General features: G+C 50.8%; 7 protein-coding genes across 7 annotated transcripts; 4 read left to right on the top strand and 3 right to left on the bottom strand.

The window, feature by feature from the left end:
• Positions 1-2,138: 2,138 nt before the first annotated feature.
• Positions 2,139-6,432, bottom strand: ALT_5390 (ATP-binding cassette transporter YOR1; the record flags this gene model as incomplete). The annotated part of the gene is made up of 3 exons (XM_033563681.2): positions 2,139-3,473; positions 3,528-6,128; positions 6,184-6,432. 3 exons carry the CDS (start codon positions 6,430-6,432, stop codon positions 2,139-2,141), a joined length of 4,185 nt encoding a protein of 1,394 aa, XP_033419572.2.
• A 1,747-nt stretch (positions 6,433-8,179) lies between these two features.
• Positions 8,180-9,594, bottom strand: car2 (ornithine-oxo-acid transaminase; the record flags this gene model as incomplete). Its single annotated transcript, XM_033563680.1, has 2 exons — positions 8,180-9,067; positions 9,130-9,594. The coding sequence occupies 2 exons, from the start codon at positions 9,592-9,594 to the stop codon at positions 8,180-8,182; spliced, it is 1,353 nt and encodes a 450-aa protein (XP_033419571.1).
• Positions 9,595-10,301: 707 nt separating this feature from the next.
• On the top strand, positions 10,302-12,890 carry gpi10 (putative glycosylphosphatidylinositol-alpha 1,2 mannosyltransferase; the record flags this gene model as incomplete). Its single annotated transcript, XM_033563679.2, has 5 exons — positions 10,302-10,601; positions 10,720-10,950; positions 11,011-11,216; positions 11,266-11,412; positions 11,465-12,890. The coding sequence occupies 5 exons, from the start codon at positions 10,302-10,304 to the stop codon at positions 12,888-12,890; spliced, it is 2,310 nt and encodes a 769-aa protein (XP_033419570.2).
• Positions 12,891-13,323: 433 nt separating this feature from the next.
• ALT_5387 (ADP-ribosylation factor GTPase-activating protein) lies at positions 13,324-15,518 on the bottom strand (the record flags this gene model as incomplete). The annotated part of the gene is made up of 4 exons (XM_033563678.2): positions 13,324-15,084; positions 15,147-15,257; positions 15,326-15,342; positions 15,404-15,518. 4 exons carry the CDS (start codon positions 15,516-15,518, stop codon positions 13,324-13,326), a joined length of 2,004 nt encoding a protein of 667 aa, XP_033419569.2.
• Positions 15,519-18,341: 2,823 nt separating this feature from the next.
• On the top strand, positions 18,342-19,514 carry ALT_5386 (peroxidase; the record flags this gene model as incomplete). The annotated part of the gene is made up of 2 exons (XM_033563677.2): positions 18,342-18,698; positions 18,771-19,514. The coding sequence occupies 2 exons, from the start codon at positions 18,342-18,344 to the stop codon at positions 19,512-19,514; spliced, it is 1,101 nt and encodes a 366-aa protein (XP_033419568.2).
• A 555-nt stretch (positions 19,515-20,069) lies between these two features.
• ALT_5385 (diphthamide biosynthesis protein 4) lies at positions 20,070-20,669 on the top strand (the record flags this gene model as incomplete). Its single annotated transcript, XM_033563676.2, has 1 exon — positions 20,070-20,669. One exon carries the CDS (start codon positions 20,070-20,072, stop codon positions 20,667-20,669), a length of 600 nt encoding a protein of 199 aa, XP_033419567.2.
• A 775-nt stretch (positions 20,670-21,444) lies between these two features.
• ALT_5384 (thioredoxin-like protein 1) lies at positions 21,445-22,636 on the top strand (the record flags this gene model as incomplete). Its single annotated transcript, XM_033563675.2, has 3 exons — positions 21,445-21,523; positions 21,639-21,786; positions 21,862-22,636. The coding sequence occupies 3 exons, from the start codon at positions 21,445-21,447 to the stop codon at positions 22,634-22,636; spliced, it is 1,002 nt and encodes a 333-aa protein (XP_033419566.1).
• Between the last annotated feature and the right edge of the window lie 4,303 nt (positions 22,637-26,939).

Here is a 26,939-nt window from a genome sequence, read left to right as displayed (position 1 = left end):
CTAAAATATGGATACTAAATAAGATATATTCTTAAGGATACACCATGTTGAGGGTACTTATCATAAGATATGGCCTCGAATGCATAATCGGGGTACGGAAATTGTCGTGTCACTGCTGTGTTGATGACTCTCACTCGTCCCTACTAGCTAGGAGATGGTTGTCTGGACACCTTTTTAGATTAGTGGGAGATGAATACAGGAACATCTGGAGCCGACCACCGGCCGTCAGGTAGGTAGCTACCAAAGTTCGCCGCGTTTGCAATTAGGGAGTTGAGAACGCTCAGGTGTTATTGGTCCACACCAGAATATGGCTGGATCGATCAACCTTTGCATGGAACCCTCATGCATGCTGTATGCAAGAGGTTCCAAGCTTGGATCTGATTGGTGTTTACCATATCAGCAATAGGTCGTTCACCTCGAGATTGATTGGCATCTACTCAATGCTTCACGCCATTTACTATGGAGGAAGAAAAGAGATAAAAGGCTCTTTCCTTTCCTCTCAGCATGGCGTTCCTTCTGGACACAATCGACAACTCCAGCCTGTCTGTCTTCTGTGAATAGTCAATAGATCAAAGAATGGGCTGGTCAGTGGAGGCCATCATTGCACTTGTCACTCTACTTGTTACTGGCCCTGCATCCCTTCTTCTACTGTGGAATTATTTCAAAAACCGCAACAGACAGTTTCTACAAGGTGAGCGCTTGCTTGGTGTACCAGAGTGAAATAGAAAGAAAGAAGATGACCCTAGATCGTCATAGATCGACATCACTCTCGAGCCATGCTCCCATGGACGCTGACACGAACGGATACCGAGTATAACCCCCGACTTCTCGAGGCTGGCCTGGGTACCTACCATGTTCCCGCAGGTCAGTACTCTGATCTTACAGAGCTAGGTTGAGCTTTGCTACTGCCTGTTCTTCCAGCTAATGATTTTTATTCTTGAGCTGCGCAGAGATATCCATCCGTCAGAGAGCCGTTGCAGAGGTGCAGGTGTCGTATAGAGTAGCGGATGAGTAGTTATACTGAGTCGGTGCAAGCGAGAATGGGTGTATATCGTGGATAGACAAAGTCAGACTCGGATGATGACCCTCACTGTCCTTCATTAAAAGTTGTGGGATATAAAGAGCATGTATAGATATTAGCAATTTGCTTACATGAGTGACATTCCTTTCTGATACCTGCTCATTTCAGTGTTCCACTCGTCCCTAGTAGAGGTACAGCAGGATCAGGAATTTGAGGAGACGGGTGTAGTTGTGCGGATGCGTTTAGCGGTCTACTGGAGCGAGACATACGAATCGCTTGTCGGATTGGGGTTGTGTCAGGGCAGAAGGTGGGTAGCCTAACTCTGATGATGGCGACGGGGCGCGAAGCCTGTAGGACTGCGATGTGTGAATTCATTCAGAAGCTGAGTGAGTTTACATACGGAGTACTGGCATCTCGAAAGTCCTGGCTGGCTGCGGCCCATTTCTGGACCAGAAGGGGCCCTTGACGCTCGTCATCCTCAAGGCTAGATGTTGGGCGCCATTCTTCGTAGCGATGTGTATAAGTGAGTTATTGATAATGGATAATGACACGCTTTCATACTCTTATGAATCGCATCCATCCCTTGGTCTCTTGAAGGTCTGACGGGCGTCACCTGGTTGGGTGAAGACGGACGGTCGCTGGGATCCCGGCAGGCCAATATGACTGCATCTGATAGCTCGTGAGAAAGTAATTGATTATTATGTTGTCTACGGTGTAGAAATCGAAACTGTTTGAAACAAAAGGGAGGGGCTTCCGTACCCCTGTTAGCTTTACGCCTAGGCGTAAAGGGCAAACTAGACTAAATAGAGTCCCACCTCTGGTCAGGTGATGTACAAAAGATAACAATGATCAGTATTTGAGAGCAGGAGGTAGTTTAGGGATCCACCTGTGTAGTGATGGTATTTGCGAATATTTATCAAAGTCGACAAGAATGAGTTGGTTCAAAGTCAGGCAGAAGAGCTAATAGCGCCACCACTCACCTGTCAATCTCCTGGGGGAAAGAGTCAAGGAATGTGTTGCTGAGCATGAGCTTCAATCTAACGATCTCGACAAGGCAAAGTTCACAACGTCTATAATATTATGAATATTATCAAAGTATATACTCGAACGGATCACATCAACCCTCAAAATCCTCCCGGGTGATTCCGCTCTGATCACACATACTGCGGAAGATGCCGCCCGGCTTCTCCCACAGCGCCAGAGGGGTGTCGAATTCGGCGATCTGCCCTTGATCCATCACACAGATGCGATCATAATTGATGATTGTCCTTAGACGATGAGCAATGCAAAGTAGGGTCTTGCCTTGGAACCCCTGCGCCATCGTCTCCTGCACTTTCTGGTCCGTCTCAAAGTCAACGGATGATGTTGCCTCGTCACAAATGATGATGCGAGCATCGCGAACGAGAGCACGCGCCAGAGCCATTAGCTGCCGTTGGCCGAGTGAGAAGTTATGTCCCTCCTCTTCGACGATGGTGTCAAGGTGCAGTCGCTGCACTGTCTGCTGCTTTTCATTCATCGATGATGGCGTAAGAGTGCCGTCCTGGGAGTCGTCCTCTGGCAGCTCCTGGCCGACGAGATGTGCCTTGCGTAACGCTGCCCATAACTCCAGATCCGTATGCTCATTGAAAGGATCCAGGTTCGAGCGGATTGTGCCGCGGAAGAGCGTCGGATCCTGCGGGATAATAGCAAGACGAGTCCGAAGATCACGCAGACCAACCGTGGCAATATCAATGTCATCGATCTTGATACTTCCCCCGGAAAGCTCGGTGAGGCGGAATAAAGCGGCCATGATGCTGGATTTGCCGGCGCCTGTTCTCCCAACAATGCCAATACGTTCACCGCCTCGAACGTCCATGGTGAGTCCCTTGAGTACCAGAGGCAGCCCGTCACGGTACCGCATTTGCACATTCGAGAACGTAATCCTCCCCTTTTCGGGCCAGCTCGGTGGTACCTCGGCCAACTGAAGAGGCGCTTCCTGGTCCAAGCTGGTGCCATAGTGATGGATCCGCTCAGCGGCATTCATATTGTTCCCAACTTCAGCGAACTGTCGAATGGTGAATTGCAAGCTTAAAGTGATGTTCAAAACGTACGACAGTACCAAACCGGAGATACTTGGCCCGACGTTGAAACGAGACGTGACGACTAGAATTCCCACGACCAGGATCATTAGACTACCGATAGCGTCAAGGCGAATCGAGAGCCATCTCTGGTTGGAGAACGTCAGGAAATATGCACCGTTCATTGAGTCGATGCTTTCATGCAGATTCCGCTGGAAGTATCCTTCCATTTTATACGCTTGGATGCTTGCGACACCGGTGATGGCCTCGCCAAAACGTGAAAAGACCGCCGACCGAAGTACTGAATCATGCCGCTTCAGATTCCGCGCGGAAGCTCTATAGTAGATCGCTGCGAGTACGAACAAGACGAACAGGGGACCTAATGCGATAGCAAACTGGCCACGGTAGTTAGCAACTTCATTCTACCCATCTCACCCTATGGTACTCACATAATGATAAAATGCGATGATCAACCCCATCGTGGCAAGGATTTGCGTGAACGTAAAGGCAAACATGCGAATAGACTCGCCAAGTTCGCTGTCCATCACCTGAACGTCCCTAGAAAACCGGTTTGTGATCCGTCCTAACGGGGTCGTGTCAAAGAAGGCCATCGGGGCTCGCAGGACTCGGTACATTGCGCGGTGCAGCATTGTCTTGCTAGAGACAGCTGCGGCAATGGTTACATGTAGTGCGAAGCCGTACAGCGCCAAAGCCTGTGCTGCACAGATTGCCGCATATATTCCCATATACTGGCCAGTGGTCAGGTTTGGAAACTTGTCGGACGTCCAATACGAGACCCATAGGCCGGTCATTATTAGACCACCGTTTAGACAGGCCAGGAGCACGAGAAAAGCAATGAAGTTGAGGAAGAAAGATCCCGAGGCGGTGATATAAGCTTTCCAAACGGGCCACCCAACCGACCCCGTCGCTACCTCTTCCTTTGACATCAACGCGGCTGCTGGTTTAGCCTTGTCAATCTGGTCTTTCGCTGGTTCGACTTCGTCAGACTTTTCGTCGACATCATCATCCGACTGCTTTTCCTGCTGCGAAGTGCTTGACATCAATTCCCTAAAGTGTTCATTTGTTCGTACAAGATCGTCAAAGGTACCAATAGCGTCGATACGGCCTTCTTTCATCACAATGATTCGGTCACACCGGCTAAGGACATGGAGCTGATGGGTTGCCAAGACACGGCATTTATCCTTGAGCAGACCGCAGATTGCTTTGTCCATGATATGACGTCCGACATGGGCATCAACGGCTGAAAGAGGGTCATCCATGAGGACGATATCTGCTTTAGAGTAGACCGCTCTAGCGATATTGATTCGCTGCTTTTGGCCTCCAGAGACCGTGATGCCTCGTTCCCCAATCTCCGTCTGATCCCCGTTTGGGAAAATATCTAGATCGGCTCGTAGAGCGCATGCGTCAATTACGCGGTCGTAGAATTCTTCGTCGTAATCACTTCCAAAGAGGATATTCTCCCGCACCGACACATTCTGGATCCAGGCGTATTGCGGGCAGAATGATCGAGTCGCACCCATTCGGATTTTACCCTCCGTCAAGCGCATATCACCCGCCAAAGCCCCGAGCAACGAGCTTTTGCCACAGCCAACTGTTCCTATCACGGCAAGAAGTTCATTCCTTCCCACATCGAAGTCGATATCGGTGAGCTTGAACGGCGCACGCTCAGTTGTATCACTGTTGTCGTCGGGCGGGCTGCTGGGCGTTGCGTCTTTCGGCGAGATCTGGCTAAGTTTCGGCTTCTCTTCCTTCTTCTCCTCTCCCTTGTTGCTCTGCACTTGTTCCCAGGTGAATGACGCATGCTCGACCTCAATAGCCTTGTCCATGCTTGTGTCCCATTCGACTGGGTCAGACTTTTCCTCGGCCAGAAGAAACTCCTGGATTCGGTTCATAGCAGTCCAGGCATCGGTCATCTGTGTGATAGTCAGGTTGAGCATGATGAGTGGCATGCGAAGCACATTGAACAATGCCAACGACGCAAAAATGCGATCCGGGGACATGCCATGATCCGACAGAGCGTATGTGACAAAAGACAGCAGCGATGCGAACGTTGGTAAAGAGACCATGCACACTACGACAGCGTGTCGGAGAAACAGGAGTCTTTTGATGGAGCCGATCTCGCGGTTGCGCACGGCCTCGAGTCGCTTTAGGAAGCTGCTTTCCCAGCCAAAGAACTTCACGAACCTCACACTATACAATATTTCTCGGGTCAAAGTGACTCGCTGATCGGTGATTTTATTGATGGCCCTCCGAAATTGCACCAGGAGGCGCATTGCCCATGCCAGAGCAAACACTCCAACAACCAGAAGGGCGTACCCGGCAAGTGCACTGTAGCCGATGTTGACAATCAGGATGATCAGAGCGACGATAAGACCGATGGGTGAAACCCAAAGCATATGAAGCATGCCGGAAGCTGTATCGATACGATCCACATCCACGCCCAACAACGTCGTGATACGTCCATTACTCCAGCCGGAAGTTTCTTTCGCCGCATCGTTTGCCGCTTTGGATGGACTTCCTTCGGTGGGTGTCTGTCCCGCGTCATCGGTCTGCTTCCCGCCAGCTCTCGCACGGTTCGACAGCCTCATCGCTTTGGCGAAGATTTGAGATGTAAGGCCCGCTTTGGCCATTCCTCCGACAACCATCCCTCGATATAACGCCTGGTTCATAGTCAAACTCTGCAGCACTTGCATGGCATAAAGGCCAAAGGCGTAACCCAAGCCTGGTCCAATATGTGGCCCAGGTATTCCGCGAATATGGGCTGCGTATGCTTCGGTCGAGAAAGTGATAAGATGTCTAACCACGTATGGCGATAGAATCATGCACATCATGCCAATAAGCTGACATATACCACCAACCACAAGGTCACGTCTTAGGGTGTCGATAAGAGCCCGCGCCAGAGGCCTCTTGCTCCCTTGCTCGATTCGCTTCTTAAAAGCCAGAGCAAGCTTGTCCGACAAGGTATCCACTGCTCTGTCCGGGTTGACGGTCCATATATCCTTGGGTTCCAATGGTCGGAGATAACCCACCTATTCGATTCTGTAAACATCCTGACTTTCTAAGTTTCAAGATTTCTAGACTGACCTTCATAAACGGGGTCATCCACTCAAAAAAGATGCGACTAAAGATATTCGCCCCATATTCCCGAGTCACTTGTCTCTCACTGGGAACAGGAGGTATCTTTTGCAGTCGCAAAGGGTTTAGTCTGCCCCATTTGGACAGCTGTGGTTGGGGAGTAACATGGTCATTCGTTCCCTCTGCCTGATTCTGTTCAAGCGGTAGTTTCGCCTGAGACGCTACCACCTCCAATGGAGGTTGAGGAGTCTTGCTCATCTCGTTTTGTTGATGAATCAGCCTGAAATGACGTTATATTTCCGACACCATCATGTATCGACAGCCCCCGCGTAGTGTGTGTGTGCAGAGCGTCCCAGCGTAGATGATAGGAAGCACCAAGCTTCGTATTCTCTGCTACTCAATGCTCTGGAAGTTCGTCAAGTTAGTGAGCCATCACAATTGTGTTCTTTACGAACATGATGCCGATGCCACCCGGTTATCGTATCGTTCAGATACGGCGCTGACAGCCGATCAGGCTGGAATTTAATTGCGAAAAGTAATGCTTACTTCTTTACTGAACCAGGAGACTCAGTATTATTGGCTGAGCCCGTTGATCTAGCCTCGCAAGCCGACTCCGTGGCTGATCGTCGGTTCCAGATCAAGGTAACTAAGAATTGGCGCGATTCTGGCGATCGCGTGCCTTGTTTATGTGTATGGAGCCAATCGACAGCTTGAGACACCGTCTGGGATGAATGAATCCTGCCGAAAGTCAGTAACCGCCCATAAGTGATCATCAAACGGAAATGAATTGAGCTGTGGAGATACAGACTTGAAAATGTCCAACTAATCGTGTGCGAGGTTTCTAACAGAGTCGGTCGTGCACTAGTCAGTTGCAGCATTAAACGATGAATTGCCGAGGATTGTGATGATTTGACCTGCTCAATACAGAAAATTCATCAGTTCTTGCAGGCCTATTGAGGAATGAGAGACTGGGAGTCGTACAATCAACTGGTATTGAGAATGTGAGTATGCAAGGGACGTCGCAGATATCATCCACTTGAGACTCACTGGATGTTATTTGTATTCTCCCTTGTTCACGCTCTATTGTCCGAGTTAAATCACTACACGATTATGGCCGGGGGAATAACGCATTTAGTAGTCAAAAAAAGCGTGATAATAACCCGGTAAACTATACCCGAACGTGTCAAATCGGTATATTGAAAGGAGATAATCATTGTTAAATCCGAGGGTGATAAATTTCTTCCTCATGATTCCACCAGTTGGTTGTTAAGCAGCAGCCAACAAGCACTGGCCCATATCTTGGAATGCCATTTTTCTGATGCGGGGAGGAGCTTGTTGTCTCCCTGTTGCCGACTGGCCCGCGTATTCGTAATAGAGACATAATGACATATCACTAATGATCGGTCAATCGGGCTCCGATATTCCTCCTCCGAGAAGGGGCTAAGCTTTTCCAGGTTAGGATGATCTGAGTTCTTCCTCTCACAAGAGTCTCGAAATATAGATACTTTGTAGTTGAGCATAAAATGGTTTCAACTATACAAAAGGAAGCAGCGAGGAAAAGCTTGCGTTGAGGAAGAAGAGAGGAATGAGAACGGGTAGATATATGGTCCATCTCAAGCCATTTGCTCTACGGAGTACTCACTTGGATTGTTGTTTGCTTTCCTGAAGACATCAAAGACGCTAAAAATGATTGCTTCTTAAATAAAACTGAGCCTTACTATCAAACATAGACTACTTCATTCATAACTGCCATCAAGTTGTTGTCCCATCCTTATGGGCAATATACAAAGCATCGAGGGTCGAGTGAGTACGTTCGTCGCCTTGAGCGAGACATTGTCTCATTCCTCCACTTCCAGCGGCCAGCAGACATTACCGTCTCTGGTCGGGTTGCGTTCACACTCGTTTAGCGGACGAAGGGCTAGAAGCCCGTGGTCAATCGCTTAACGCGTTGTGTGTTGGGTGTTCCCTAGTTCTGAGGAACTCTAAAGACTTTGCCAAACTCTCCTTAATTTTCAAGGCTAATCTTGACGTTCTTCTCTGGGCCGGGGATGACCTTGTCCTCTGCCTCACCCTTAAGGTTTGGAAGCTCAGAAACAGCCTGTGCGATGATCTCCAGTGCCTTCTGGATCTCTTCTTCAGTGATCACAAGAGGAGGAGCAAGGCGAATGATGTTCTGATGGGTTGGCTTGGCCAACAAGCCCTTCTCCTTCATCAACATACAGAGGTCCCAAGCAGTGTGTCCATTGGTCTTGGACTCGTCAATGACGATCGCATTGAGTAATCCTTTGCCACGAACGGTTTGGATAATTGGACTCTTGATAGCCTCCAGGCCCTGGCGGAGAACGTGACCGAGTTTCTCGGCTCTCTCAACCATGTGTTCCTCCTGAACGACCTCCAAGGCTCGGATAGCCACAGCACAGGCCAGAGGGTTACCGCCATAGGTGGAACCGTGGGTACCAGGCTCAATGGTGAGCATGACGTCTTTGCGACCCAAGACACAAGACACAGGGTACATGCCACCGGAAATAGCCTTGCCCAGCAGAACCAGGTCGGGCTTGATTCCGCTCCACTCATGGCAGAGCAGTTTGCCTGTACGGGCAATGCCCGTCTGAATCTCATCACAGATGAGCAGGACATTGTGCTTATCGCACAGAGCTCTCGCCTCCCGCAGATAGTCATCGTCGGGAACGACAATGCCTGCTTCGCCCTGAATAGGCTCTACCAGGAAGGCGGCAAGGTTGGGTCCCGCGTTCTCAAAGGCCTCCCGCAGGGCTGCCTTGTCATTGTACTTGAGGGGCTTATTGGTTCCAGGGATTGTGCACCCGATACCTGGCAGGTACGGACCGTAGTTTTCGCGCGACTCGGGATCGCAAGACAGGGAAATGGCGGCGAACTAGATGAAGAAGGCCGGTCAATCTATAATGTTCGAATCAATTGATTCTCGCGTGCACTTACAGTACGTCCGTGAAAGTTATTCTCCGCGCTCAGAACAACGGCTTGGTTCTCTGGAATACCCTTAACTTTATAGCCCCACTTGCGAGCAATCTTGATTCCTGTTTCCACGGCTTCCGCTCCTGTGTTCATGGGCAGAACCATGTCGAAACCAAAGTACTTGGTGACGAATTCGGCAAAACGGGGGAATACGTCATTGTAGAAGGCACGGGAACTCAAGGTCAATCGTGAGGCTTGGTCGACAAGTGCAGCCACCAACTTGGGATGGCAATGGCCTTGGTTGACGGCAGAGTACGCCGACAGGAAGTCGAGGTAGTGGCGGCCCTCAGGATCCCAAACGGAGGTGCCCTGAGCACGAGCGAAGACAACAGGGAGAGGATGGTAGTTGTGGGCTGCGAACTCCTTCTCCGCCTGGATGGCTTCCTGCGTGGAGGACGCATGGTAAGAACTGGTTCCGTTGGCAGACATGCTGGCGGAAAGAAGAGACGAGGTGATCTTGAAATCGTATTATTGATCAAAGATAATATGGAGTAAGAAGATTCGAAGGTATGGTGAGGAGCGTCACAAGAGGAAGATAAGGTGGGTGAGAAAATGTCCGCTGAACAGTCCGAGACGAGCAAGTTACCGTCCTTTAATAGCACGAGGATGGGAAACACCTGTTAGAATTGAGCACCGTAGGAGAAGAAGGAAAAACGGCAGAGGAGCAAATAGGTAGAAATCGCCATTCCAATCCGCAGCGTTTTGAGACCCGCTGGTGTCACCTTTTTGAGGCGAGAGACATGGACTCCGAAGGAGGACTAGACCCCTAAGTGCAGGTTTACCCGCTGTATATCGCTAAGTGCAGGTCTACGCGCTATCCCCAGCGACCATGATGTCGGCGATCCACCTTTCCTCCAGTCATCCAGTCAGCTTGCTTTCCACCTGACTTTATTCCTTCTTCGCCTGGCCGATCTGGGGCTTCCGGTTCGTCCATTTGTCCACTGTCGTCCGGTCCATTACTCATCGTTTCCGCGCCTCCACTGCATGACCGGGGCGGATCCCATCGCTTTTTGCCGGCCCGGACACTTTGTCCTCTTGGCCTCTCTATTAGGTAGTTTATTGATTTTGTTACACTCTCTGCTGGCATCGGAGGATATCGCGGGGTTAGATACGCCCTGTGACGTTTACCTACGACCATGTCCTCGTCGCGTCGAAGGAAGTCCTTCACGTCGTCGTCCTCTTCATCGTCTCCGTCCTTTCACTCCCCGCCGCCGACTTCGCGCCTGAGGCCGCGGTCTCCTCCATCAAGTAGTACCCAAACATCACCGACATCAACAACGCCCTTGGCAACCAATATTCTTCTGTTCTTAATCGCTTTTCGGCTGGTCAACGCATTTACTGTTCGCACCTTTTTCCAACCCGATGAATATTTTCAATCACTTGAGCCTGCCTGGCAAATCGCATTTGGAGAAAATCAGGGGGCATGGATAACCTGGGTTAGTGGAGTCGCATCCCCCAACATTATCCTGTGCAGCCATGCGTCGCATTCGATGTTGCTCCAACCAGTTACATTGTTTCAGTTACTAATTTCTGGGTACTGGTGTCACAATATAGGAATGGAGGCATCAACTGAGGTCTTCCATCCATCCTCTCCTCTTCGCCGCTGTCTACTCCGCCGCCGATGTCGTCGCCCAGCTTCTCCGCCTCTCCCCCGCATCGCGTGCGGATCTTCTCGTCGCCGCTCCTAAAACTGCACAGGCGGTAATCGCGGGGCTCGGGGACTTTTATACTTGGAAGTTGGCTCGCTATGTCTATGGCGCTCGAAGTTACGAGGCCTGGGCTACTGTATGTTCAAGTCATTTTTTGCCTAATTATCGATATGAGGACCGAGGTTGACTGTCGAAGCTTGCCTTGACTGTCGTTAGCCCATGGCAATGGTTTTGTTCCACCAGGACATTGTCTAATTGCCTTGAAACGACAATTACCATTGTCGCTCTCTATCTGTGGCCCTGGGGTTGGTCATCTGTGACACCTGAACACAAGAAGGCTACTCGTGCGGCCAGCAGGGAGCGTGCTCAGAGGGGTCAAGAGGTGTCAGACTCGCTACAAAGGTATGGTAGACGTCCATTGGATCTGTATATATCTCACACGGCAGCGTAGGCTACGTCAATGCCTGTCCCTAGCGGCTGTCGCCTGTATTCTGCGACCGACAAACGTCCTCATCTGGATGAGTTTGGCCAGCGTCGCATGGTTTCAAACTTCCTGGGACAGGAGGGGAATTCTCGTGCGCGAAGTATTGCTTTGCGGGTGAGTTGGTATTGCCAGGCACGTTGCAAAATGATGGCTGATGACCTTATAGCTGTGTCGTTCTGGGTTTATCGTCCGTGGTGGATCGGCTCTTCTACGGAAGCTGGACGTTTCCTCCTTTAAGATTCCTGTATTTCAACATCGCACAGTCTCTAGCGGTCTTCTACGGGAGAAATGACTGGCATTATTATGTCTCGCAGGGGTTTCCCCTTCTACTTACCACCGCACTGCCGTTCTCTCTCGTTGGCCTGTACCGCGCTCTGGCCCAGGTACGGACGCGCGGATTGTGGCACTTGCAGACTCTCGTGCAAGCGCAGCTTGCGCTGATATGCGTGGCCATGCCTTTTGTTCTATCCCTGGTCTCTCACAAGGAAGTGCGATTCATCTATCCCCTTCTACCATCTCTTCACATCCTAAGCGCACCACCTCTGGTGGACGTCTTCCTTCCTGCGGTCCTCCGCTCGTCCCGATCATATATGCCCAGGAGGCTCACCCTCGTCTTCCTATTGCTGGTCAATATCGTTATTGCCCTCTATACGACCATCTACCACGCATCCGGACCGCCCAACGTCCTTTCATACCTCAGGAAACAGCACGAGCTACATGCTCCGGTCGCTCAAACTCCTTCGAACCTCAGTCCCTCAGTCAAAGACCCCTCTCAGCACGGAATCACAGCCGGCTTCCTCATGCCCTGCCACAGCACCCCCTGGCGCTCCCACCTCGTCTACCCCACAATCCACGCCTGGGCTCTTACCTGCGAGCCCCCCGTCGACCAAACCGCCGCCCAAAAAGCCATCTACATGGACGAAGCAGACCAATTCTACGCCAACCCCGCCCAGTTCCTCCGCGGCCACATGGCCGGCGGCCTCCGCCACATCCCTCGGAAACCATCTTACCTCTCCTCGCAACCTCACCCCCAGCCACCGAATACAAACACCAACCACACCACCCACGAATGGCCCGATTACCTCATTTTCTTCGCGCAGCTCGAGCCAACCCTCCAATCCCTCCTCCGCGCCAGCTCCTACGCCGAATGCTACCGCTCCTTCAACACAGCCTGGCACGACGACAGGCGCCGCAAAGGCGACATCGTAGTCTGGTGCCTCGACCCCGCCGAACAGCAGGGCTGGCGATCCGCCACCCGCCAACGCGAGCTCGAGAACCGCGATCGACAATTCGACCGGATCATCGAGAGTTTTCGGAAAGAAGCGAGCGGGAAGCGTGATGGCAAGCTCTCGCGGTTCCGTCGGTGGATCTCGTCTTCTTCTGCTGCCCCGTCGTCTTCGCTCTCTCTGTCGTGGCCGTCGTCGTGGCGCTGGCCGTGGAGCCAGCGGAAGCGGACATCCTGGTTAGGTGTTCAGATTCCGCAGTGGACAAGGACGCGGTCGCCATGGACGGCTTGGGGAGGGGACTGGTTCAGGGACTGGAGGCAGAAGAAGAAGACTACGAAGCTCCTTGAGCGGGATCTATGGGCGTAGGATTTATTTTTTTTATTTTTTTTTTTTTAAATTCTTTTCGGACTGGTCGCTTGTTGCAAATACGTACATGTGATACCTCCTGGATTTCTGGATCTTATTTATGTGCTATCCCTGTACTATCTATCGAACATAGCAAACTTGGATTCAATCTGTGGCAATTGTCCCTTTTGAATGACCTCGTCCGTGACAAGCGCTATCCATTTGCTCCTGAATTGTACTATATACCCTAGCTGATATGTCCAGCTATAACGTAGCATACACCGAGCTCAACAAGGCCCGCTTCTTCATTCTAATGCCAAAATCACAAACGCCAGCTAATGATGCAACCAATTGCTCACCATATCATTCGCCAAGATCAGATACAGTAGATGAATATACACAGAAGAAAATATTTTCAGAGCGCTTATTTTCAAAGCGCCTTCGGAAGACAGGGCTACCGGTAACGTGCGCTCAGATTGGCAAAGGCGTCGGGGCTGTGCCGTCCGCTCTGGAAGCCATTGATATCTACACTCTGCTGGCTCATGTGGGTTTTGGGGAAATTGCCATTCAGCTGAGAAGCTTTTGGTGTCAGGTCCATTCCAGCACCGGGGGCACCTTGTCCACCCATGAAAGGATTCCGTGACCCGGCTAACTGGGGGGCAGCGGAGGACTGAGGGCCGTTGTTCTGGTGCTCGCTGATACTTGGCATTGGCTGGTTTTGGGGCGCTTGGTTCAGCGACATTCCCATCGGGGCTTGCATTTGAGGGGGCTGCTGCATCCCGGACGTCGGCGCGGATGACGTATTGTACAGAGAAAGGATGCTGCCCTTGTCCACGCGGCCGGTGGGCTGAGGAGCCATGTACTGAGTGGGCTGCTGCAGTCCGCCCTGTACTTGTGACTGATACTGGGATTGATAGACCGCATTCTGTGGTGTATTTGGGGCTGCCATCGATTGAAATGGATTCTGGGAGGCAAAGCCCTGCCCCTGCAACTGTGGTTGGTTCTGCATGAATTGTGGTTGCTGCATCAGTTGTTGTTGCGGTGGCGGCTGCTGTTGGTAAGAACCCTGGCTAAAAGGCGATGTGGAGGACAATGCTGGCATGGTGTTCGCATGCTGGGGAGGATTAGGCAGTGCACCTCCAGAGACCTGTTGGGCTTGTGACTGCATTGAGGTCGCCGCCGCTCCGAACTGGCTGAAGAAGGGATTTGTCTGAGCAACGCCAGGGCTCTGGGTGAGCGGTGTGCTAGTGAAGGGCGCTTGCGGCTGGGTTCCCGATTGGAAAAACGGGTTTTGGCTTCCATTAAATGCTTGCGGTGATGAGATGTATGTGCCTTGTGATTGGGTCGAGGTGACAGGAGGGGTAAGAGGGTGCTGGTAAAGGGGCTGAGGAAGCGAAGCTTGACGACCAGGATATCCTCCGGTTTGATGCGGGAATAACGGCTGCGAAACTTGTAAATGCTGGAAAGACCCCTCGAGAGACTGCACAGGCGCGGGTGCAGGTGCGAGTTGCTGTTGCGCTTGCGACGTTGGCATATCAAACGGATTGTAAGCGCTGCTCGTCTGGGGAGACGGTTTGGAGTCGAGCTGGTCGAACGGATTGGCCGAACTGTCCCCTCTAGTAGAATTGTTTGTGGTATTGCCAGATGCCGAAGGCTGTCCCAGCGATGCAGGCCCTTCCCCCAATCTCTGCAAAGTCTCGATGGTCATCTTCAGGTTACCGTCAAGACCTTTCAGGGCCGCTGCGTTTCGGCGCTCGTTGGTGAACCCCATATCTCTCAGCTGGGTCAGCTTCGACTCAAATGATGCATCACTTGTATCACGGACGGAAAGTCCAAACCCTTGAGAGCCGGAAGTTGAGACGTTTCGGGGTGGTGGGGAATCGTGTCTTTCGGATCGAGGTGAGGTCGCAAAGGGTCTGTTGGACGACCGCTGGAGGTTCGAGGTGGAGGAAGCAGATCGCAACCCAGGGCCCGGAAACCGGCCAGATTTCGGAGGTAGTGGAGGGGGTGAGCCCTCTGGCGACATGTCGTAGCTGGAATCATGACGGCTTGGTGGTTTCGGTTTTCCATCCTCCAGGGAACGATACTGGTATTTCTGCCGGATGTACCGCTCCATGCTCGAATCGGCCTCGTCGATATCTTTGGGGACCGGAGGTTTGACGTTCTTGGGATTGAAGATCTTGTTCATGAGGGTATTCCCGTGTGATTTCATGTTCTGTGTACCATAGACAATCAGCTCATGCCTTCTCACATTGTTGGCTTGGCCCATCCACTCACATCAACCTGTTCGGCCGTCCAAGTGTCCATGGTCAAGGACTTGACCTTGGAAATGTGTGTGCCCAGCTTACGATGCAGAGCTGCGCACCGCATACATAAGAAGATTCCCATCTGTATTTCATCGGATCAGTTATCGTAAAGTGGCGGTAGAATTATGTGCAACCGTGTGGTATACGTACATTCCAGCTGGCCCATCCTGTGTGGAAGTGGCTTGTCAGCGATTGGCCTGCAACTATATACAGTCTCCAAGAGCATACCTGGGTTGAAGGCTCCACAGTCCGCACATCGATCATTGCCCGGCACTGAACGGATGAGATCCTGCAAGGCTTTCTCATTTCGTTGTTGCTGCCGCTTACTGACAATGCTGGGCATCTTGGTAAAATCCGGAGAGACTGCCTGGCCGTCTCTTTGTTGATGTTCTAGAAGCAACTAACAGAAGGCGAGGGTATCAAACGTCCAAGGAAGAGATGAACTGGGTTGGGAACAGACAGAAGCTATTCACGAACGATGGAGAAAAAGTGGCAGAGGCCGGGCCGATCTTCCGTATGCGGGAGATAGTGGGATCTCAAGTAGAAAGACAAATCATATTTACACGATATGAACGAAAGGCTCAACGCGAAGGGTTCTAAGAATACAATCAAAGAGAGTGCAGAGATCGTCAAGAAGAGATGTTAAGGAGGAGGGGGAATGAATCGCAGAAGCTAGATAGTCCAGGAGAAGTAAGAGAGAAAGCGAAGTGGTCAGGGATGATAAGATGGTGGTGGTGTGGGGAAGACAGACGACAGTCACCGCATCGGTTTCCCTGCTCTTGGCGTACTATATAGACATCTCTTTGATCTTATGGATTTGATATCAATATAATGATGTTTCTGGAGCTATAATTAGAGGGACAATGGCTTTTTTGCCGTTGGTTGTCGGGCAGAATCTAAACTGTCTCGTGGAGGACTGCACATTCCAGCCTCTGGTATGGATTCCCTAGTCAAGACCGCGCCAGGGGCAACCGACCTGAACCAACTTTCGAGTCTTGACTATTTGACTGCCAAGCACAGAAAAGGTCTGTGACAGTCTCTTAATTTTCTCAATTCCCTCCAATTATTTCAGTCCAATGTCCACTGGTTGTATGGCTGTCCGACAGTCGCAACAGCCATAGATAGATACCACATGCCTCTGGCCGGCGATATGGACCGTCTCAAGCGAAGTTGGGCTTTCAGTTTTTGCAAAAGAACTCCAGCTAACCTCAAGATGCATCATGTTGATGGGCTACAGAGGAAAAACTACGCTTCGCACTGCGAATATCATACAGTGATGGTTATGATAGAATGTATGAGCAGCAGGTGACTCACCCCACCATCGCACTCAGAGTCTCGGAAGAAACTCCAGCACGGTAGAGGAGCCTTATTATGCCCCGAAATATTTATTCTAGTACGCCAATATGACCTACCAACCTGTAGGAAAGACTAGGATTTGGAGGTTGATTATGCGTTCGTAGTTTCATGAAAAGTGTAATGAGGAAAAAAAGAAGAAAAGAAAGAAAATTGTTGTGTGGAGGATGAAGAATATAAAGGGAATGCTGGAAGTGCATCACGTGGTATGTTAGCATAGCACTAGCACATACTAAGTCAGGTGACCTCCATTGTCGAAGTTTTCATATTTCTTCTTCGCGCGAAGACCCTCTTCTTCTTCTCTTCAACAATACAACTCATCAAGGGACAATTCGCATACTGCGAACTGCGGCATGCTCATTGATGTATGAGCTATTACCTGTAGTCTCAATGCAAGTCTCGATGTCGTCTTCTCTATACTCTGTACCAATGTTGTTATAACCACACAGCACGCGTCTAGTCTCTCAATGGCCAAGTCGTATGCTTTTTATTTTGTTCGTTCAGTGGAAGATCAAAACCAAACAGTTTTTAGCAGAGCTGCGTCTACTCCACCCTGGTGTTCGTCTTTCTCGAACGGCAGGACTTTTTTACGACGGACATCCTACTTTTGTTATTTCATAATGAGAATATATCAATGCGAACGATATTGTTCCCTCCATGAACGTCCTGTAGAGAGGTCCTTGGAAGCATTTTGTGTCTCCAAGCAGATCCTCTAGGCTATCTGCTCATGAAGGCAGCAATACAATGTAATAGCTTACCTACTTCCGGTTGCATCGATCTATAGGAGGTTTTGCCGCCGCAAGATGTGCGGAATAGCGGAATCGAGGGGCGGATGATGTCTAATACTAGTCTGTTGCCTTCTTCAACTGGTTTCTAGTACGGTACCTAGTATCATTCGTCTATCATAATTGATAATCAGCACACCGGAGTCGATGTGATGAAGATTTTTTGTGACCTGTTCCATCGCCGCTTGAGTTGATGATAAATCGCAACGAGTCTCGAACTCAGGATGAGTGAGATAACTTTCGAGTAAGCAGAACAGGGACACCAATGAAGAATGAGCGCGAGAGGGAGAGTGGAGACCGGAATCTGCCGCGGTTACTGAGACTCATGAGAGTCTCTGCCAAAGAGCGTGTTCCTGTTAATAATGTTATGACGGTGCTAGGATCCGCCCGACGAGCCATCTTCGGTTATCATCGTTGCTGGTACAACCGATTGTTAACGAACTCGATCATTGTTCTGACAAAAGGATAATGGTATCAACGCAAGCAACAGTAAATCTTTCGAAAGGAATGATCAATAGTATCCCAGGTGCAGGAGGCAAATGAGCATAGGGAGCCATGGATCGGCCTATTGCCACGGCTATTCATGATCCATATCCCCTCTTATGCTTGGTCTATCCATCTGCCTTATGCCGAAGAAAAGCAGAACCTCTGGGAAAATGCGGAGAGAATATCTGCTGAGTCAAAAGAATCGGGTCCAGAGCTCACAAATCTGTGCATCCTGATTGGTGCTTACGGCTTCTCCTGGGGCTTCGATGGGCTTCGGCGTTTCTGTAGTCTAGGGACGAGGATGAGGGGATTATCTCTTATGCAATGAGAAGAGCTGCTGCACTTTATTAGTAGCCAGTTATCCCTGCCCTCCTCCTTATCCTTCTTATCCTTTCCTCTCCCATTTGTCAGATTCACTCTGTTTCTTGAATTGACTTTTGTATATTAGAAAGTATCTATCGCTCTTTCTGTCTTTCCTCTGCAATCAATCGAAAGCTCATTTATCTCTACACATTCCTTTCCGTCGCTTCCTCTACTTCACAATGGCTTCGGCTGCTAGATCCGCTTCGCGCGCCTTCTTACGCTCCACTCCTGCTACCTCCTCCTTCCGTCCTGCTGTCCGCGCCGCTCGCTTTGGTCTCCCATCTCAGGGCTTCCGCGCCGCTGCTCGTCGTGGCTATGCCTCCGAAGCCAACTCGGGCAAGTCCTCGTCCAACGTCTTCCTCTGGGCTGGTCTCGCCGTGGCTGGTGGTGCCGGTGCATACTTCTACCTGAACGGCAGCGACTCCGTTACATCCAAGACCTTTGTTCCTAGCAAGGAGGACTACCAGAAGGTGTACGATGCCATTGCTCGCCGTCTTGCCGATGAGACCGACTATGATGATGGCAGCTATGGACCAGTATGTCTTTTTCCGCTTGTCAATGAAATACATGGGCGATGAACAGAGTGCTGACTTCTGATGTTTTGATAGGTTCTCGTCCGTCTGGCATGGCATGCAAGTGGTACCTATGACAAGGAGACCGGCACTGGAGGAAGCAACGGCGCTACCATGAGATTCGCCCCCGAGTCCGACCACGGTGCCAACGCTGGTCTCAAGATTGCTCGGGACTTCCTCGAACCCATCAAGGCCCAGTTCCCTTGGATTACCTACTCCGATCTCTGGACTCTGGCCGGCGCCTGCGCCATCCAGGAACTGGGTGGTCCCGCCGTTCCCTGGCGCCCTGGCCGTCAGGACAAGGACGTAGCTGGCTGCACCCCTGACGGACGTCTCCCCGATGCTTCCAAGGACCAGCGGCACATCCGCGACATCTTCTATCGCATGGGATTCAACGACCAGGAGATCGTCGCTCTGATTGGTGCCCACGCTCTGGGCCGTGCTCACCCCGACCGTTCTGGCTACGACGGCCCCTGGGACTTCAGCCCTACCGTTTTCACCAACGAGTTCTTCCGGCTGCTTGTTGATGAGAAGTGGCAGAACCGGAAGTGGAACGGCCCCGCCCAGTTCACCGACAAGACCACCAAGACCCTGATGATGCTTCCCGCCGATCTTGCCCTGGTCAAGGACAAGGAGTTCAAGAAGCACGTCGAGCGCTATGCCAGGGACAGCGATGCCTTCTTCAAGGACTTCTCGGACGCTTTCGTCAAGCTCCTCGAGCTTGGTGTCCCCTTTACCAGCAAGGCTGAGGACCGCTACGTCTTCAAGACCTCTGAGTAAGGAATTTCACTGTTGACTTCGATCTTTTTTCATTTCCTAGATAGCACTGCATTTCTAGTTTGTTCGTATCTTGATATCCGACATGTGATTTGTCGTTTTCTTATGGCCATGTCATTGTGTGACGCTTGGATTTACTCTGAGAAACTTGGGCGACGAGTTGGAGCATGTCATAAATTGGGTTATAAACTGTACTTGTGCCAATAGACATATTCCTAGCATTAACCATACCAAGAAGATTTGAATTCTGTTGCATACTCTGAATTTTGCCTGAAGAGCGAAGCGCGTAGCCTGCATTCAATAATGTGAGATGTTCACGTTGCAGCTGGCAAGAACGCAGTCAGATACAGCGGAACCGCTTCAAATCGAGAGGTGGCGGTAACCCGACATCGCATTTTTTTGGTCCGATTCAACATCCGCGGGCTTCATCCCACTCATCTTTTTTCCTCCATCCTACGCTCAAGGAACACTCATGCCTAAGTAACGGGCTCCCCTCGAATCAGCGAGCCTCTTCCCTTCTCAATAACTACCACCACCTCCCAGAGTACCGCCCACAGGATGACCAGATCCCAGACCCCGCGACATGATTACTACGAAATCCTCAACCTCCCATTCACAACTCCCCCAACAGCCCTATCCAAACAACAACTCAAAGTCGCATACCACAAAGCTCTCCTGAAACACCACCCGGATAAGGCACCTTCAATCGCGGCCATACCTTCCCCAACACACGATGCGAAAACCGCCCAGCGCCCGAGTCCCGACGGCAACGCTGACGCCTCTCCAACATTCACCATTGACGAGATAACAGCAGCTTACAAGACGCTTTCTGACCCTGCGCTGCGCGCGGAATATGACCGTGTCCTCCGGCTTGAGCGGGTGACAGTGGGGAAGGGGGAGAAGAGCGCCGTGGCGGCGTTTCATACGGGTCTTGAGGTAGTTGATTTGGAGGATCTTGTTTGCGAGGAGACGGGCGATGGGGAGGGACAGGGCCTACTGTGCTGGTATCGGGGGTGTCGGTGTGGAGATGAGAGGGGATTCATGGTTACTGAGGTGGATTTGGAGAAGGAGGCTGAGCATGGGGAGGTTGTTATCGGGTGCCGGGGGTGTAGTCTCTGGATGAAGATTTTGTTTGCGATGGAAGAGGGCGAAGGTTGAGCTTTGGATGGCTTGGTGGTTGATATTGGAATTGGGATTGGCTATATGGCCTGTCTTTGCCCTGGTCGTTGGACATCGAGGCTAGATACTCGCTGGCTGTCCCTGGATGGGATTAAGCCTTGCTGCAGAGGATTGAGAGTCATGATCGGGGTGTCTGGTTCAGAGTCGTCGACTCGATACGGGCATTTCAGAACAGCCGTGCACACATCACGGCCCTCGCGTCGCTCAGAGAGCTTGCTGGGTATAGAGACCTGGTGGCTCCTGTACAGAGCAGTTTGTGCCAGTGCGGGACAGTTGGCCACTGTCCCCACGTTGGACAGTGTGTTGAGGAATGGCTGTTACGTGTAGAACGTTCATATAAATCTCTCTGCGTCTATTCAACGTTCTTATGGAATGGAGGATGGAGGTCCATGACTTTCATGAGCTTATGGATTGATGCCAGTATGGATTCGAGGAATGATCTTATATATAAATTAGCATGGCAGTGACTAGAAGCAGTCGTTAAAATAACAGGTTCAATCAGGGTCATCAATCAGTCAGGCACAATATTGTCATCTAGAGCTAAAAAAAAAAAATAAAAATAAAATGACAAGCTCCAGGCTAATGTCATGCATTCCTCGACTACAAGCATTGCTGGTGCTGTCGGCGATGTTGTGGAGGGGCTCAGCTGATGACATATTTTGTCCGATACAGAAAACCACCATATCCCTCCTCCCCACTGTCAACTTCATCCTTCCTCCATTCATCTTCTTAGCTCTCAGATTCCGCCGCCATAATGTCGGCACCTGTTCACATCTCCTCAAAGGAGCAATTTTCCACGCTTCTATCAACTTCCAAGTTTGTCGTCGCAGACTGTAAGCTCCCTGTTTGCTGATTCCCCGCCCCCGCTACTCGTCTGGCTGCCCGCGACCGCGAGCTTTGGCATACTCAACCCGGTGCTACGGACAGCTACTGACTATTTTATCAAAGTTTACGCAGACTGGTGCGGACCATGCAAAGCTATCGCCCCCGCGTACGAGCAGCTGGCCAAACAGCTTTCGCGTCCGAACCGGATTACCTTCACCAAGGTCAACGTTGACGAGCAGCAAGACATTGCCCATGCATATGGAGTTACAGCGTACGTCAAACCCATTCGACAAACCACATCTGGCACAGATTCCGAGAAACGCATAGAAACTAACAGTCTCACCAGAATGCCCACCTTCATCGTTTTCCAGCAAGGCCGCCCCATCTCCACCGTCCGCGGCGCAGACCCCAAAGCCCTCTCCGACGCCGTCCGCAAGCTCGCCGATGAAGCAAACAAGAACGACACCTCCAGCTCCGGCGAGGCCTCGGGTGATCTCAGCGGCGGGAACGGCTGGATCGGCGCCGCCGTGCCCAAGGGATACAGCGATATCACGGACCAGCACGACCCCAAGGGCCTGGAGCTGCTGAACCGGGATAGCGACTTCGGCACCGCGAAGACGCTTTTCGATCCGTCGAAGCCGTCCGCGCTGAGTGACAACGGGAAGAAGAAGGAAGGCGCTCCCGCGGACTGGGTGGAGAGTGACACGGACGAGCAGCTGATGCTCTTTATTCCCTTCCAGTCGACGATCAAGGTCCATTCGCTGCAGGTGACTTCTCTTGCGTCTCCGTCGGAGGACGACGACGAGGCGCCGATGCGCCCGAAGACAATTCAGCTGTACACCAACCGCTCGCATGTCCTTGGCTTCGACGAGGCGGATGACATCACGCCGGTGCAGACCGTGACGATTCAGCCCGAGGATTGGGATCCCAAAACGGCGACGGCGAAGGTCGATTTGCGGTTTGTCAAGTTCCAGAATGTCACGTCGTTGGTCGTCTTCTTTGTTGATGGGGATGGAGACAGCGAGAAGCTGCGCGTGGATAGGATCAGGATCTTTGGCGAGGCCGGCGAGAAGAGAGAGATGGGCAAATTGGAGAAGATTGGAGATGAGCCGGGCGAATAAGCTCTTCCATGAGTTGCAAACCGGTATTCCGTACCGAGGACACTGTCGGACATAGCATACGAGATTAGATTTACGACCTACGATGACTTCAGAGAAATCCAATTCCCAAAATATTTTATTTTCATTCAAATATCCGTAGCTACTCTCTACGGTTCTATCGCAATCCCACAGAAAAGTAAAATGAAGTTTGTCCGATCCCAAACCAAATGGTCTCATCCTTGATGAAATTCAGAAAGACCAATAAAGTAGAACCGGTGTGCAATTCCGTCGCTCTGTGACACAACTGACACCTGGGATAACATCACGAGAATCGATGTCCAGGCAACACGGGTGAAATAGTAGTTGTGTCGCCGCACGAAGAAAGAAAAGAAAAAGAAAAAGTAAGAATGCTGGCTGGCTGCGACGAAATTTATCCTTGTGCGAGATTCGGAAGGTGGAATTACTGTTCTTCCGTATGATGTTGGATGTTCCGGTGAATATGAGTATCAATTACATAATCGAGATTTTCTGTGTGGGATGCGAAATGCCAAGCGAGTTGAGGAGAGTACTCCGTAGGAAATTTTCTTTCCTTCTCTTCTTCCTTTTGTCTTCTTCAGACAAAGCCTGTGATGAGACAATTGGATGAATATATGATAGGAAGAGACTGAGTCTCCCTCTGGGAGCATGATCTCAACACTACATCCACTGAGGCTGTCGCATTTACCTGTTTATTTCTGGTGGTAGATAGTGGTTGTTCGAGGATTGTTTGTTTAGCGTTTACGCGTATGGGTGCGCTGGACGTGTACCTCCAGAAGGAGGGACAACACTTTTGTTCCTTTTTCTAGGACGACCCTGGATGGTACAGCGAGCAAGGATTCATGACCTGGTTCTATGTGGCTAGTCGTTGGATTCTCGAGTCCTTGCAGATGCAGCCATCTCGGCAAAGACGACAGCGTTCTGCTGCTGTGTGGTATTGATCATGTAGGTTAGCATAAGCATTTCCATGATCTAGATGGTCTCGTGCTGTGCTGCCATCTTGGGTCTCTTAATAAGCCTGCTTGTATGTGCAAGGTGGACAAGGTCCATGGTTCTCATGCAGTCTTGCGCTTAAGGTGCAACCTTGCTCACCGCGGCAGGGCCATATTCAGCAGTAGATGTCCCGAAGGTACCCAGACTTGATGCCCGTATGTTAGACTACGTGGCATGCGCTGCTGCTCTCAAGCTTGATTCTCACGGTAGCTCTTCCCCACAGCACCCAAAGTCTCGAGCAGACTATCAAGCACGGGCGAGGAGTCAAGGACACACCTTGGTCACTGCTCCGAGGTCATTGCGCAATATCCAGTACGCACAGCGCACCATTTGGAATGTCCTCGTGTTCTGAGCTATGATCCAGATTAGTCTTCAATGATTTCCACTTCGACCCATGGAACCGCACACCTACTAGGGTCTCGTGCTGAGTGATCTGCCAAGGGAAATACCTCATACGCTTATCGTTTCTCTCCTTAGAGTCGCTCCCCGACCGACCGTCTGTTGTGCTGTTCGGCATTACGCCGAGCAGCAGTGAGAGAAGGATTTGGTTTCTGCCTCGCAACATGACAGTATCTGGATTCTGGAGCCAGTGGTTGGGAGGACTTCCGAACCGGGATCGGACGTCGATCAGGAACAAGGATTTGAACCTTGGAGACGGCGTCAATCAAGTCCCAAAGGAGCGAAAGCACATCGTATCATCGCATCTCTTTCCAGCTGCAGACCAATTACCGTTCCAATTGTCTCATGCATGGTCCCTTTGGCTACCCACGCCTTCGAAACTCCATTGGAGCATCGCGGTCTGACGGAGAACACCGCAGCGTATTAGCCTCTGAGCTTCTCGGCCAAATACGCAAGAAGTCAGAGGGGTATCTTGGAATGTGGAGTAGCGCGATATTGAATCCTTACAGATAGAGTTCACACCTGTATTTGTCGGGATCGCGCTATTTGAGATGGCCTATCCTAGCTTCGTATGTGGAAATTCGATTCGATATCTGCACCTCTCCGTATCAGCAAACAGTGATACTTTCCCTCAGAGCTGACTGAAAATCAAATTACAGCCTTGGCGTAGACACTCTCCACAAATCTTGGTGATCCTTTGGCTTGCAGTTGTAGTGGACATGTAATAACCAGCACTCATAACTCAGTGCGTGTTATGGACCACCATCAGTCTAGGTATGACCATATCCAGCCCATCGACGTGATAGGCGGGTATGCAGTCTCAGAAATAGACAATTAACAGGCTAGGTAGCAGGTTGAGTCATGCAAAGTGAGGAAGCTCCGATTTCTGAATAACAGCAGTCTCACCCCGCTTTACCTTGATAATATGCTGATATTTTCGGTCCTCGGCAAACATATCTTCATCATCCCAGCACTCAGTAACCTCCAGGGTTAGAGTTTCGTCATGAGAGTTACCAGAGGAATGGCATTGTTAAGTCAACGGTGGGCGGCACCGGACGAACTCTGTTTTTCGTCACCCTTGCCGTCCATTCTGAACGTGGAGATCAGAGCCACCTGGAGAGTTTGGTGGTTCTCCATATCCAAGAGAGATACGAGCTCTTAGACTTTCTCTGGTCGTATGGACTATGGAGGACTCGGGAACCTTGGAAGGCTGATCCCACGCTTTGGCTGTCCGCCGTCCATATTATTATTGACTTTCAGATCAACAACATACCGTAAATGGCTTAGACTCGGCAGCGTCGACCAATGCCAGTTGCCGACCAATGCAGGAACAGAAAACACCCACCCAGGACTTTCCCTCTATGGTACAGTACAGTAGCGGGCTAGCGCCATGGTTTAGTATGTCCACCTCCACAAATCGAAGGGCAATCTGCATCCCGCGTCCTCCGTAGAGACTTAGCATGCAGTAGCCTCACCCAGCGAACGCAATCAAGCTGTGAGCGCTGAGGGGTTGCCATTAGTGCACGTGTTCGAGCCATCAACCGTAGGATCTTCTCTGATGATGAGGATCAACCACAATAGTCCTCCCCAATAATGACATGCTATTTTTTTCCCTCTGGAAGAAACGTCATGGGGCGCTCTTCAGACTATCTTAACAGATAGCGATTTCATCACGAGCTTCTTTTGCACGCAGTGATTCCTTAATCCTTGTTCTGTTGGCCCCATTGTGTGTTTCGCCTAATGTAAGTGCCGGGGTTGCATTCGGCATACTTGGGGGTTGCTTTAGACCAGCCACAGCAGCAAGTTGGCCACCTGCGAGGCTGGAGGGGAAGTCACTCGACCAATGACATTGTGTGCTGCTAGTAGCCACGGGCTATTATCGTTATGGCTTATTCAGGCGAAACTTCAGGCCCTGCGGTGTAATGTATAAAATATACTCCCTACAGCCTCGCGGATCGCCTTAGACAAAATGGCTAGCCCGAGAAGCTTGGTGCCAGTGGACCTCAACTCTCCGTAACGAATACGCTCCGTCGTATAGGAATATCCTAAGAGGACATATGATTGCTTGGCATTGATGGCACTTAGTAGAACTGCAGCGTTCTGAATCATTCTCTGATGACCATTGCTTCAGTTTTAGTAATATCTTCCAATCACCGGGACACAGTGACGGACAATGTCTAGCGAAGGTGGCCAGATCATTGATAATGGTGGCGGCAGAGGACGGAGATGTTACCATTATTATCGATGCTGAAGGCACGTGCTTGGCGCTGGAGGCACGTGCCCCTGCCTGGAAGTTTGGATTCGGTCCTCTAACCTCTAGGCCTGGTACTGAAGCGGGCCGTCCTGGAAGGAAGAGTCCAGTGTTCGAAGTGTCTTCTACGGCCAGAGTTAGAGAGCTCTAGTCGAAAGTCTATGAAAGGAGGCCGATCATTAGGTCTGAAGGACTGCTAGAGAGAATCCAACAGGAAAATTTTAGCTCACAGGATCCTCTTTCAAGGAAGCCCTGCGGATGCTCCCCGAACGTATGAACAGCAAATCCTTTTGTGATTTTCCCCGAGATTGTCTCTATGGATCCCATCAATGAGGATCTGCATTCGAGTACGGAAATAACTACCAGAAACTTGACAGTGTCGCTCAATATCCAGATACCACTCTCAGTGACTCCGTACCAAGAGTCCAAGACAGGCACTACGGATCACGACATACCATAACTGGACACCCAGACGTCGTCGCCACTTTTCCCGAGTCAGCCCATCTGTCTAATTGGAGGGTTGAGGTACGCGTAGTCTGTTTCAGATTTCGAGCTTGCCGACCTTCGAATATGGAGCTCGACCAACAGCCTGGATGATTCCGGCTTAGTCTCGCACTCTTAGCTCCTTCCAGCAAAGTCCTTGTA

This window comes from Aspergillus lentulus (assembly GCF_001445615.1).
Source record: "Aspergillus lentulus DNA, contig: Alt09, strain: IFM 54703, whole genome shotgun sequence".
NCBI classification, from domain to species: domain Eukaryota; kingdom Fungi; phylum Ascomycota; class Eurotiomycetes; order Eurotiales; family Aspergillaceae; genus Aspergillus; species Aspergillus lentulus.
Note: the sequence above shows the minus strand (reverse complement) of the source record. Positions and strands in the feature narration are given on the sequence as shown.